Source organism: Desmodus rotundus, chromosome 9 (genome assembly GCF_022682495.2).
Source record: "Desmodus rotundus isolate HL8 chromosome 9, HLdesRot8A.1, whole genome shotgun sequence".
Classification (NCBI taxonomy): Eukaryota; Metazoa; Chordata; class Mammalia; order Chiroptera; family Phyllostomidae; genus Desmodus; species Desmodus rotundus.
The window spans coordinates 33,074,156-33,088,909 of NC_071395.1; the positions used below are offsets into that span (position 1 = coordinate 33,074,156).

At 35.9% G+C, this 14,754-nt stretch overlaps 1 protein-coding gene across 3 annotated transcripts in view; it reads right to left on the reverse strand.

The window, feature by feature from the left end:
• Positions 1-14,754, reverse strand: part of GLRA3 (glycine receptor alpha 3) — a 125,273-nt gene that overhangs the window by 91,204 nt on the left and 19,315 nt on the right. For 2 of the 3 annotated variants that reach the window (XM_024569040.3, XM_024569041.3), the window contains 2 exons: positions 10,539-10,666; positions 3,163-3,230 (listed from right to left, as the gene is read on the reverse strand). In XM_024569040.3, the coding sequence (XP_024424808.1) occupies positions 3,163-3,230; positions 10,539-10,666 (196 nt within the window). Of the gene's footprint in view, positions 1-3,162; positions 3,231-10,538; positions 10,667-14,754 lie in introns of those variants that run through there. The other variant, XM_045202556.2, reaches the window with a different exon arrangement.

Here is a 14,754-nt window from a genome sequence, read left to right on the forward strand (position 1 = left end):
TAATGACGGTAAACCAATTTTATTTAGTTCTTTTTAAGAACTATGGTTTCCAATAGTTGTTCCATGGTTTTCTGCTCAAGAAGAATGTGAACTTGGAAAAATGGAGGCTGAACAAGCCCTCAGAGAATCTCATTATGTATAATGACACACATCTCAAAAGTGAGGGAAATTGGGTGGTTTAGACTTTCCATAATATTTATAGAAAAAGATTTGATGACTGTACATCCAGAATAATAAACTGCATTCAAGTGAGAACGGTTGGCACTAAGGTAGACAAACATTGGGAAAGGACAAGTTTAAGTTAAGAAATTTGAGTTTATACTATTAAAAATATACATAAATATTTTTAAATTGTAGTGCAAGTAGATATAAAATATTTTTTAATTTTTATATATTTTAATTTTCAAAAAAGACCTCAAGAAAAAATATCTAGCAGAGAAATTTTCTGAAGAATCAAATAACTCCCTCAAATGGGACTAATGTTTAATTTTAAAATGGGAAAAGGTATAATAGGTTAACAACTACACCAGCAAAGGGAGCTTATTATATTTGGTCAGTAAAAATATTAAAGGCACTTAGGAATTTTGTTAGGTGGATATGTATGAATTTAAAAAATTATTTAGTTTTATTTAAGGTATAAGTTCTCAGATATAAAGGTATTTGTTAATTATTATAGGTCATTTGAAATTCCATCCTCTTAATCTTAATAATTATCATCAATGAATTAGATTACTGGTATTATAAAAACAAATGTAAACTGTATTCGTGTAAGACATGAGAATGTTTTAAAATATATTAATGCTTTTATAGAAATTAAACAATACTATGGCAAATAAAACAATGACAAAGTTTAGTTTGCAGAGCCCTGATGGTGGAAACTATAAATGAATGAATGACATTGACTTAATCAGGTGGTAACAAAATATTTTATGATTCTTGAGATAGAAATATAATAAGTTCTGGTTTCCTCTATGTAGATTCCTACATACAGGGATACTACAATGCAGCTGATCTATCTGATACCATTAAAAATTTTTACAAATACTGAATCTGATGGTGAGAATAGAAGTAATGTCACCTGTTTAACAGTTTGGAAGGCTAAAAAGAAAGATACCAAGGTGGACATAGTTAAGTTTATAATACTTAGTTTATTTTCTAATAACCTCTGGAGTGATTGATTATGGTTCCTTGAGGCTGCTTGTGACTCTGAAAAGGAGAGTAACAGATTCAAAAAATGATTTAAAGGGAAATCCATTATGATGGAGTGTGTAAGAATGGAAAGTATTTCCACACGAGAGAAGGGAAGAAATAAAACCGAGTGACGGTCACCGTGAGAGCGTGCTTGCAATATTCTGCTCTTTGTATAATATTATTCTGTAGAGCAAGTCTGTCTAAAAGGACTAAAGGTCAGAAATTCAGCTGGTGTAGTCATCCCATACATTGTGCGTTAGAATCACATAGTGGTTATAGCCGTGTAGGGGTAGACTGATGAGTGCCATAAAAAGCAAAGGCCTTCAGAAACCTGACAATCTTTCAGATTTTAATAAAGAAATCTGGCCCTGTCTTCCCTTGTTTCCAAGTCCCTTCCTCTGCCCTACAAGCATAAGTAAGGCTGTAAACCTTTCTGACTATTGCTGTTGAAAGTATTTTGTGGAAACGATCTTGCGAAAGAGAAACCATAAACACATTTCCAGGTTTTCAAGATTGCATGGTATATGTAGTAGCAATGAAAATGAGAAAGTTGCCATGGCTAGAAACACAATTTGGGAAGGCTAAATAGAAAAAAAAAAAAAAGCCAGCAGAGATTCCTTTATCTTTAATTTGATTTCTAGTGGGTATGTACAATTGCAGGAGACAAATTGGCCAGATATTCAGCCAGAATCCAGAATATATCAAAGTCTGAAACAGAACTACAATCACTTCAGGGTCAGAATTGCATCAGAACTACACTGTGCTTATACAGGCACATTATATGCATTTTCTCTGTGTTTACACAAACACACACATTCATTTTAACTTACATAATACAGTTAAGATAATTCTATGTAATGCCCAAATACATGAGGTCAGTTTTCTCCACTGTTGCTTTTATTGCCTCTTCTTTATTGTTTTATATAGAACCACAGAGTTGCCGCTAAATGACTACATAATGCCCGCACAATGAAAAGAACATTTTTTTAAATGGTGCCTAAATAAAGTCTCTTCCTGTTGACATATATCCTCTACACACACATGCACACAATAATTGCATATGAGATTACTTTTCCTTAGAAATTCGCCATCATGTCATTCTCAAGTACATAACATGAGCACAAGTCTCTGGTTAATGGTTTTGGAAGCTAAAATATCTTGAAGTACTTTATATCTTATTTTAGCTAAAATCAACTTTGAAAATTAATGCAAATTATACTGGTTAAACTTAGGAATGAAGTATGATTCTAAGTAATTTAAGAACCACCATAAATAGTTTCAATTTTAAAAGGTTGCCTGCTAACAGATATTCAGTGTTTCATGAGTCTGTGTCTGCATTTTATTTTAGCGAAAGTGCACAGTAAAAGCTACAGGGCACGACGAGATACAACATGATCTTTAGAGAGAGTTGTAAAATTCAAAACAGAACAAATGTGGTCTGTAATGATAACTTTTGGCTTTAATAATTATGTAAAATGTTCTCAATTACATAGTAATGAAGTCTCTGTTCAGTGAGTTTAAATTAAGGCATACACTACAATTTTCAAATACTCTATTCACTTGGAAAAGTAATCAAATAGAATACTAAACAATATTATGAACACATTTATAAGTATATAAAATAATTCCACATGAAATTGTGTACTCTATGGTTATGTCTGGTTATTGAAGAACACTGGAAAGCAATAATTTATGTGATAGACTTGTTTTTAATTTGAGATTTACTATTTAATTACTGAAATGTGAAAAATTAATCTCATTTTCACTTACATATATTCTATAATATACCACCTCTAAATGAAATATTATTACCTGCAGTTGTGTGCAATTTAATTATACTATTAATTTTATCTTTTAAAAGTTCATTATATTAATTTTGGCTTTAAATTAAATAACATTAGCGGAAAATTGCCATTAATTTGGCTAGCGATTACTTCGGTATAAAAGTTGTAACAAAGTTAACACGCCTACCATGGTTGTCTCAGCGATAGAGCCGAAGCTATTTATGAATATGTTGCACGTGACATTGACCGGAGGGCCTGAAAAAGAGATGACAACAAAAGGGCTATTTAGATACTCATCTAAAATATTTTTTAAAGAATTTCACCCTTCTCATTCATAGTTGTTTTAAAAAGAATATTTTTTAATGTATGTATACACACAGATGCTTAACATGGAAGACAATCATTCTGTGAAATCATCTGGATTGCAAATCACAAGTTCATGGTCTGTGAACACTGATGCTGGCCAGTCACTAACCTCTTTTGGTCTGTTTCTATGATGCGGATATTTCTAATGGCCCTGTAAATTTACCAAGTAGATTTAGTCAGTCCGACATTGAATGTTTTCCCCCCGAGCATGGGCCACATTTTCCTGTTTCTTTGCATGTCACTTACTTTTTTTTTGAAAATTGGATACTTTACAAAATATGTGTCAACTCTGGACACCATACCTCCTGCTTCCAACCCACAGTTTTTGTCATTGCTGGTGTTTCTTATTGTTATTTCTTGCTTAATGACCTACCTGGACTAACACCGTAAAGCCTGTACTTCCCTAGAGTGCGCAGCCACTGAAGTCTCTGCTCGGTAAGTTTACTGGCCAACAAATGATGGGCGGGAGATTCCCCAACAACTCGAACCGATGTCGTCCACCTTTTGCCAAGGGACTCTGTGTTTATTTGGGGCGAGTCTTTGATATTCAATATGTATACACATAGATATATTTGTGTGTGTATAGTATATATATACATGTGTGTGTATATGTATATATATATTGTGTGTATATAGACATGTGTCTGCATATACATTATGTATACTCATATATACATATATGTATGTGTGTGTGTACATATTCTCTTCTTCAATTGAAAGAAAGCTCAATGGATTCTGACACCAAACCTCAATTCCAAATTTTAAATTGATACCAATATTGATAGATATATATCTCATGTGTAAAGAAATTGTTTTATTTTTAAAGAATTTAAAAATCATATTAGAGCATGAAATAATTTGGAAATAAATGCCATTGTTTCAAAAATAGTCTTGGCCCAGACCATGGAACTTTCCAATGTGATACCAAGGTGTTAGGAATTTACTTGATGAATGTGAGGGAGCCATTGCAGGTTCCTGCTTGTGGGAGTGTGCAGGGCCAGCACAACACGGGGGATGGCTGAATGGATGGCAAAGCTTAGCAACAGAGTAATAGGAATTTATTGTAATAGCACAAATGGGAAGGAGAATGGCTGTGACAGGAACAGAGGCAGTGGAGAGATATTACAAAGGAAGAAATGGGTACAGTGCTGTCGTATTTATAAAGCACCATGTTCTACACTTGAAGCTCTGGCCGGTGTCGCATCAGGGCAGCAATCTTGGAGCAGTCTTCCTACCCTAGCTATTGACGTGTATATTCAAAAATTTTGTAGAAAATGGAGCTCTGAGAAGACTGTAAATCTTCTATTGCCATTACCGAGAGCACCTGTTCCAGCAGTCCTTGGCCAATCTGCTACTTTTCTGTGCCAGTGCAGAAGCTGGTACAGCCATCTAATGCACTGCTATGTTTAGCAACAGAGCAAATAACTGCTATAACATCCATATGGCAAATTATGCTTTTAAATTGTTCATTACATTAACCATCGTTGGCCTTAAAAGCAAATGACAGTAGTTGCAGATGTTTTAGCAGCATGTTTTCTTTTAGACATTTCTTAAAGATATAGAACGTGACTTTTAAGTTCAGAGATGCATAAAGGCAAAATAGCAAAGCCTTAGCAATTATATTATTGCAATTCATATTGGGGAAAACTCTTCACCAGGCAGATCTAGAGCAAACAAAGAGACAAACAATAACCCAAGTGTTTATGAAAATGACTCTAAGTGATTTTTGACATGATGTATTAGTTAAAGCCTCACACTCTTTAAAGACAGGGAATGCAATTGAAAAATCAATTCTCAAAAATGTTTAGTGAGTTGTTTTTATTTTGGATAAATATATATTTTATGTAGTCATGTCACAAGGAGAGATATTTATTTTTTTAATTACCAAAAGTATATACAGTGACTTTAAATCCAGATTTTAAATTACTTGTTAGTCACTCAAAAAAGGTTTAAAAATTACAGCATAAAAATAGGATTCAGTTATTTCTTCTCCTTTGTCTTCCCCTTCCTCTCCCTTTGCAGTCCAAAAGCCATTCAGTCAAGTGGTGTAAGACAGGCTTCCATGCTGGGGATGGCTGAGGGAGGGGGATAACCTACAGCAGGATGAGAAGGGCATCTGTGGAAAAGGTTTACATGGCCTGGATGTTGGAGCCAGAGTGAGGGAGAAGAGTGTTGCCACAGTGGGGCGGCCTGGTGTAGGTTATTTGAACCAGAGAAGTGCATCTTGGCCTGGGAGTCAGCGACTGAACAGGACCTGAGGGCATTTGTGCAGGAGACGTCACGGCCACAGACAAGGGAGATTCATTACATGTTGATCAAAAACAGAATTATATTAAGGATAATGAGAGGCAGGTTCTTATTGTCAGATAAGGAAGTTAAACTATGGAAACTCGGAAACTAGAATAAACTTATGGAATTGGAAATATCAAAGTGAACTCATGGTTTTCAATACATAGAGAAGTAAATACATCGATGTAAATTAATATGTATATATGTGAATATACATATATGTGTGTTTGTATCTATATGTGTGTATTTATGCATATATGTATATGTACAAAGATATATCTTGCCAAGCACCAACTTAATCAATTAATCAAATTAATCACCAGTTATGCTAAAAAAAATTAAGATAGCCCACCATCTGATAAGATGCAGTCAGAACATAGCATCAGTTCTGTGATATATCTCTTGAGATATATCACCTAAACTGAATTACGAGGAAACAGTAGACTAATACAAACTGAGGTACACTCTGTTAAGTCAAGGGATCATAATATTTTTTAGATGCCTAGGTTATAACAGTCATAGAAAGAATGAGCTTCTGATTCAGACTGAAGGAGGCAATGATAAATGACAAATAAAATACAAGATATAATTCTAAACTAGATTTTACTATGAAGCCATCATTCAGAAAATTGACAAAATTTGAATGGCAGTACACAAACTGGGTGGTAGCACTATGTCCACGTTACAACAACTTGCTTGTTTCAGTGGTTAGATGGTGGTTATTTAGGAGAATGTTCTTGTGTGTATGATACACTCAAGTATTTAGGCATCAGGACAGAAACTTACTTTCAAGGAGTTTGGGGAAAAATAGCTAAGTGCCATACTTGCAAATCTGTTAGTTTGTGATTGTTTTAAAATGAAAAAGAACTAACTACTACAGAAAAATACATTAAATATTAAAATGAAATAAAACCTAAAATTACAGAAAACAGGATCTAAATCTGTGAATATTTCAGGGGAACATCTACAATTTTAGAAAGGCTGATTATTTAAGAGATTCTTCTTGGCAAAATGATCTTATATTATGTAAAAATGCAAGTAGGAAATATACCTTTAAAAAATAATCATGAATTTTATTCAAGAACAACAGTGTCTGGATGGATGCACAGGAATAGATAAAATTATAAAGGAAATGCTAACGCTTTCCTTGAAAAAATATACAGACAGGAAATGAGTATCATGTGCACAGGCCATTCTGGGGATAGAATGTGTTGCAGCAGAAATGGCCATTTTAACCCTAAATCTGTGATGTGGGAGAAAGGGGTTAATATAGAGAACTATTACAGATGAAAAGACAGAAACCACAAAGACACTGGGAAAGCAAACAGTGCTGTTTCCAGACAAAGAGTGTGACCGTTAAAAATATTTTTTTTTAATGCAATCAGTGTTTGGGAGGAAGACATAATCAGGTGATTCCTGAGAAGTACTTTTTGCCTGGATTGAAATTAGACTCAAGGGTTATCAAAGACCAACTGAGGGTCCAAATAATAGGGTCAAAGAACCAAAGTGAAATCCAGAGAAAGCTGGTAAAGTAGTCTAGTGAAATAATATTTTATCATCTAAGATGTACTGTAGGTTTCTAATTCCAAATGACTCCTGGAAGCTTCTATTAAAGAGGGGGACTGAAGAGTTTTCTTTCTCTCTGAAGACATAAAAATTATATTACCCAATAAAAATGAGACTAAACATCTCACAGCAAAGGAGAGTGGGAGGATATTCACAATCAGTTTAATGACGAATATAAAAGAAAGAAAACAGAGCGAGGCCAAAAATAAACATAGGTGAGGACTACATGGAGAAGGGAGGTAACACGCTAAGAATGACCCAGGGTTCTTGACTTTTTTGTCTCACTTGCTTTGCTTAGCATGGTATTCTCAAGATCCATCTACTCTGTCACAGATGGCCAAAATTCATCTCTTCTCATGGCTGTGCGGCATCCCGTTGTGTATACGTATCACATCTTCTTCATCCAACTAACTGCCCACTGATGGACACTTAGGCTGCTTCCCTACCTTGGCTATTGTCAATAATGCTGCAGTGAACATAGGGGTGCACAGATCTTTGCAAGTAAATGTTTTCAAATTTTACAGGTAGATTTAGGCAGATAATAAGCCAGACAGAAACGGTCAAGAAACACATGAGTTCACGCATACATGGGATATAAAACTGGAAGCAACAAATGAGCGAACAAGGCAAACAAAGAAACAAACAAAAGCACAGACAACGACAATGGAGGTGACCGGAGGAAAGGGCTGTGGACAGTAGTACAGGGTGAAGGGGTGACTTACAGTGACCGAAGAAGAGCCAACTCTGGGGGGTGGGCAGGTAATGCAGTATACAGATGATGTATCTTAGAATTTGTACATTTGAAACCTATATGATTTTATTAACCAATGTCACCCCAGTGAATTTAATAATAAAAAAAGAATGCCCTAGAGAAATCTTAGGATCCCCTATAGGAGAGGAAGTGGGGAGTTGGAAGGGCCTAGGGAAAAACCACAGGCACCTGTCTCAAAAAGCTCCCTGATTCCCATCCATATTCCTGTAGCACAGGGTAGCCTGGGATTGAGCCTTGTGGAATATTTGAGGAATGGAAATAACTTTTTGCTGTTAGTTTTGCAAACATAGTTTAGTAAAGTGATTGGACATAGTACGGTTCTGTTCATTGCGCTGACTTTTTCATCATCTCCTAGTTCCAGCTTTATCGAGCTCTAATCGACATACAACATTGCGCGGGTTTAAGGTGCACAATGTGTAGATTTGACACACTTTCAAATCGCAACATAATTACCACCAGAGCATTCGCTAACACCTCCATCACTGCACACAATTACTATTTTATTTTTTGTAGTGACAGCATTTAATCTACACGTTTAGCAACTTGCAAGTACATAGTACAGTATTGCTAACTGTAGTCACAGTGTAGTGCGTTAGAGCCTCAGAACTTAATCACTTTATTCAGCAGTGCTCTGGCCAGGGCAAGGACAGCTCTGTCCGGTGTTCCTTTCCAGAGACAGAAAGAGCAGAAAGCCACCTCCCTACACACATACACACACATTCCCCCACAGCGCAGACTCAACTTGTCTCAGCACCCGGGCAAATCAACACAATCCTCCCTGAACTACAGAATGTTTCTCTCACGTATTAGAAAAGTAGAGGCTTAAAGAGAGTGGAGATGAACAAACATAACTGTTCCTACAGGAAGGAAACAGAAATCGTTGTGCAGAAGGGGAAAACAGAAGAGCTGGAAGGGAAGAATGGAGACGTTAAGTTAGCAGTCTATTTGGTGCAAAGGAACCTCACAAGGCCTTGTTTGTTGAAGGTCTAGAAAGCCATCCGACAGATTTCATCAGAAGGAACCAACTTTGCTTTTGGAGTGTTGGCCTCAGGGAGTGAGATGTACATAAGGATTGTGGAGGCAGGGAGCTGCTGCTTTTCATCACTAATATTTTTAGACAATTTTATGTTTGCCAAGGTCAGGTACATGGCTTTTTACTACTGTCATAAATAAAATAAATAGTTGCACATACAAAAGAACATCTGCCTGGCAACCTGTGATACCACCTCCATGACCTCACATTTGAGGAGAATGGCTTAGGATAATACAGGACGTGAAGAGACCATAATACAGAATTAAAATGCCCCTAAACATGCTGAAAGTATACAGGCAACACTACATTATGTCCCAGAGTAAATTAGAAGACAAATCTGAATGATTCTACTTAAATCTAGAGGGAACAGGCAAGAGTGAAGGGTGTTGAGTGGGAGTGTGTTAGACAGTGATAATAGAAGAATCAGAATTTTTTTAAAGAGAAAGAATTGTTTGGTAAAATGACACAGTGCCAGCATAAGCAACACTTTCATTAAAGACAAATGTCCGTAGGAGAAAACTGCTTTCTCTCAATTTGTAAAAGATCCTCATAATGCTGAATTTCTCGTTTTTCTAATATGATACCCCTTAAAACTATACTATTTCCTTACAGTTTGCATTTAGTGTTCTTCTCTTTTGCAGTTAAAAATATTAATGGTCAAAATCCTTAAAAACAAGTCAATAAATGCAACCCACCTTTTAAATGTTAAACTCATTTTTAAATTGAAGCAATTTATCATTTTCTACTCATAAATTATCAACAAATTTTACTCCTAATTTTTCTCCTGTTACCTATTCTTAGTATTTATTAGTCCTCCCAAATTAATTCTTACACCATTGTTAAGCAATTATATTTTTATCCCATAAGAATAAATTCAGAAAAATAAAGAATTACTGTAGAACACATTTTTTTTCTTTCACTCCTAGGAGTGAAAATAGCTTAACTGGACCTTACATATTACATCTCTATTCTTATAAATAATTATTCTTAATTAAATAAAATATTATTCAAGAGATATTAAATAAGTAGTGGCATGAACATAGCTTTTTAATCTTTTGCCGTAGATTAAATTACAGGACACATTATCATTCTGGGTTATCCACATGTAGCCTGTATAAATATGTTATCACTACACTAAACAGAAAAATAGTAAAGAGTGCTCAGGTTGATAGTTATACTCCTTCCTATAAATTTAAATGAAACATTTGGTAAGCAGAATAATTTCTTAGATGTTATCGGTGGCTTTTAGGTATGCAGACCCTTTTCCAGTACATAAATTCAACAACTATTTGATCCTCCCCAATGCAGAAAGTCCTGCTGTGGAGGATTTAAAATATAGGGAGGTTCATTGTCAGCTCTAAAGAAGCTTTCATTCCAGTTAGTGAGAATATTCCATTGTAGTTAGTGAGAAAAAATATATATATACATATATTCTGAAATAAGCATCAGAATTTTTAGTGGAATCCATTTTTTAAATGTATCTCATTCAATCATACTTAAAACACATTCCATATATAGTAGCAAGCAGAACAATTACCTTTAAAATTGGGTCTGATTCTTGCATCATATCCTGATGTCCTCCCCATCAATTTGTCCAGAAAGTCAGACGGTGACATTGGAGCACTTCGAGATCTTGCACTATCTGTTTCCTTTGTTGCAACCAAACTACAAATGAAAACAAAAAACATAGATTTTACAAAAAAAGTCTTCCTGACAATTGTTACCTACAAATATAAAATTAATATGCTAAGCAAAAGTAGCTCTGGAAGAAAAGAAAAGCTCTACATGATATACAGTGAATGTGATCGTAACCACAGATAGGTATTCATAGGTTTGCATCAGTATGTATAATGTTTCACAAGTGTTTAGCCCACGGGTCAGAAGTTACATTGTTTTTTGTTAAGTCTGGAACAAAGACAAATTAGGCTTTCAAAACTTGTATGTCCCCAAACTTGATTTCTGATTGCAGTTTTTAGCTACGAGTGTCCTTAATGATTCAGGCTTAAGAAAATGTGAAAATTCAGCTGTGAAATACAATTCTTATTGCTTTTATTTAGGGGAAAACATCACTGTGAAATTTTTTAAACAATATAAAACTTCTGTCTGGCAGATTAAACAGTCACGTTCTTTTCTTCAATTAGAGTGCCTCCTCTGTTAGTAACATACCCAGTTAAATTCATTCTGCTCTCACTCTGTATCATTCGAGTCCAGCACATTGTGTTCAGATCTAACTTTTGTCCATCAAGATTGAGAAATTCCCCTAAGTGTGGTATATGCACCTGGATATTGTACCATGAGAAACTGTCCCAGGAAGGTAAAGAGTTACTGTATTTTTTTCTTCCGAACATTTTCCTTTTTATGCAGCTACTGATCCTAGAAGCCTGTAAGTGTACCTGCACCCCCACCCAGCTCCTGCTTTATCTAGGTTGGTCAACAGAAGGCCTGGGCCTGCTTGCTAATAAGAAATGACTCTTTTCATCCACAGAGTTTTGCTTAGGGAAGTGAAGCAGATTTTCTGAGCACGCATGTGTTTGAAACTGATATCTTCAAACTGATTGATGTTCCTTCCTGAAGATTGTCAATCACCACGTCCTCCAGCTCTGTCACTCAGCTGCAGGCATTGCCAAACCCAACCCTTTGTGGTTACCGCCTGATCTCGGCAGTATCAAGTTATTGAATCCCTCCTGCCAGAATGTTTTTTATATAGTTTAAGAATATATTACATTTCTTTTTTCTTTTTTATTGAATGTATTGGGGTAACATTTGTTAACAAAATTATTTAGGTTTCAGGTCAGAATTTCTAATGGGGACAATGGGACTGAGAGCCAGCAGCATTGATTGTCTACCACACAGGGATTCAGTGTTTCATAGGCAGGACTTTAAAATTCAGTATCAATGATAGGGTGAAAATGGTATTTCTGAAAGCACGGTATTACAGCTAACAGCACTTATTAACTGGTGCGCTATTCTAGAGGTTCTGTCTAGTTCTGGACGTTCTAAGTCACTCACCTTCCCAATGACTCTCACGCTGTCCTGCTTTCTCCCTAAACAGAAGCTTCTCCTCTCCTGATTCTGTTGGTTCCCTGTTACTTTGTGACACTTTATCTCTGATTGTTACTGGCCATTGTTACTGATCATTGTTACTGATCTCTCTGCCGTTGTAATCTCTGGAAAGTTTATTTTAATGGAATAATGAAAATCATCATCATCATCATCATCATCATCAAAAGAAAAAAAGAAAACACACTATCTTCTTGCTATCTCTAGAACTTTCCTCTACCATCCAGTTCTAAGTAACTTTTACCTGTCCTCTTAATGCATTTGTTCACTGTCCATGGCCCAAGAACAGACGGCAGAAAGCCTTTGTCAGGCTCTTATAGCTCCATGTGGCTGCTTCTACACCATTCTCTCTACTTCCTTTGCAAAAGCCTCCCTCTCAGCTATCAGGAGGGAAGACCTATATTCTCCTACCAGCAAATAAACTGACTAGCTGGATCTAAATGAGTAGTAGCCTTCCCCTTGCCTATTGAAAACAATAGATAACTTATGCCTGCTGAACTGGCAATTGCTCACATTTTGCACTGGATGGGCGAGATTACCAAAGATTTTCCGGAGCCCCACATGCAGTGACACATAAGGGAGAAGTGGGGGTATATTTGATAATAGACAGAACAGGGAAGGCCAGAGACAGAGATCAGAGTGATTTGGTCGCAGCCAAGAAATGCCAGCCATCCACAGAGGGTGAAAGTGGAAGAAACAGTGTCTTCCTCAGAATCTCTGTTGCGAGCGTGGTCCTACTCACACCCTGTTTTGGCCCCCGTGAACTGATTTCAGACTGCTGGATTCCAGAACTGCGAGGAATAAATCGTTGCTGTTTTAAGCTACCTAGTTGGGGTAATTTGTTATAGTAGTCATAGAAAACTGACACAAGCCTTCCGGTGAGTTTTTACTTTTAGTTATTCTCTTTTCAACCACAGAAGTATGCTTTTGTTCTTTTTTTTTTAAATTTCTATCTCTGTTGGTATTTTGTATTTGGTGAGATATTATTGTCATATTTTCTTTTTAGTTCTTTGGACATGGTTTCCTTTAGTTCTTTGAATGTATTTTTTAAAAAGGCTTGCTTAAATTCTTTGTCTAGTAATTCCAAAGGCTTTGCTTTCCTCTATGAGAAATAAAGGAAACTTTCTATTGATTGCTTTTTTCCTATCTGTGAACCATACCTTTTGGGATTTGGATGTCTCATAAGTTTTTATTGAAAACTGGACATTTTAAATAATAAAACAGAGCTGGTAATTCTGCAAATTATATTGTCCCTTTTTCCTAGGGTTTGTGGTTATTGTTGCTATCTGGTTTTTTAAAATTAATTTTTCTGAACTAATTATGTGAAGTCTACATTCGTTATCATATACTATCATAGAAATAACTGTTCAGTTAGCTTAGAGATCAGCTGATACATGGACAGGTCTTTTCTTAAATTCCTAGAACCAGTAAGTCTCCCAGTATTTTCCAGGGGTTCCGTGTTCGTGAGGTCATGCCTCAACATAATGTCTTTCTATTATATAAAAGTACCCTTTCTCACAGCAAATGCAGATAAATATCTGTTAAATGTTGAAATAATGAATTTCAGATTCCCATGTAATTTATTAGGTGCAAAGCACTGTGCTAAAGTATATAGTACACAATCTGAGCCTTTAGAGTGTTCACAGTTCAATGGATTACTCTGGCTGGGCCCATGTGGCGTCTACAGAGAATCCTTGGGAAGCACCAGGGAGCAGGAGCTGGGAAGTGAGATTGCACTAAAGAGAATGATTGCCCAGCTCCCTTCTGTCTACCGCTGTGAGCAAACGCTTCATGTTTTAGGAGAGAGATTCACCACAACCTCTACAGAGTGATGCCTATGAAAAATGAGAAAATTCTGAGCAGAGAACTATTCCAATTTTCTTTACTAGTTATCTTCCCTTCAGTGACAGAAGCGCCATCCAGCTGCTTCTGGAAACTGATTTTATTTCTAAAGATTCACAATTTTGACTCAAAAGGAATTATTGTCAGCAAAACAACATTGAGTAATTGGCTAAAAAGCATTTCTACATAGTCTGTCCCTTCTTTTTCTAAAAGGAATGGAGGCTGTGCATACAGAAACCCTTCCCATTACCTGCAGCTCTTGCTCTGGTATATTTCTCCCAGAACTTCCTTCCTATGACAGTATTATCTGAGATTCGCAGCAAGCCAACATTACTAGACTGTCTTCAGAGATTTGTATGGACTTAAGAGAGCTCAGAGTAATCAATGCATTGTATGAGGCTCTCTATAATTCCAATCAGGAGTCTCATTCCAGTTTTCAAACAGTCCCCATCATCTGTACATACATAGTCAAACACACACTTTTAAGTTGTTAAAAATATGAGGATACAGGGAGGCAGTGGGAAGAAATAAAAGATTAATTTAGAATGGATTTTGGATAAGAAAAGCCATCAAGTCCACTTTTTATCTAAACCTTGTAGTTTCAACAAAACTGTCATATTTGTAGCGAGTTACTAAGGTTGTTAGCAAATTACTTGTGATCACTACTTTTGAAAGAAGCAGCTTTGAATTTTTTAAAAGTCTTTCATTTATGAAAAACCTCAAAATCTGTGATAATTTTCCTGCCTCCCACATTTGGCTCTTCTTTTCTGTGCTATCCCAAGTACTGAATTTACTGTTAATTTTTACCATGTGTGGGCCGAAATACATTCTCATCAATGAGCATTTTTTCC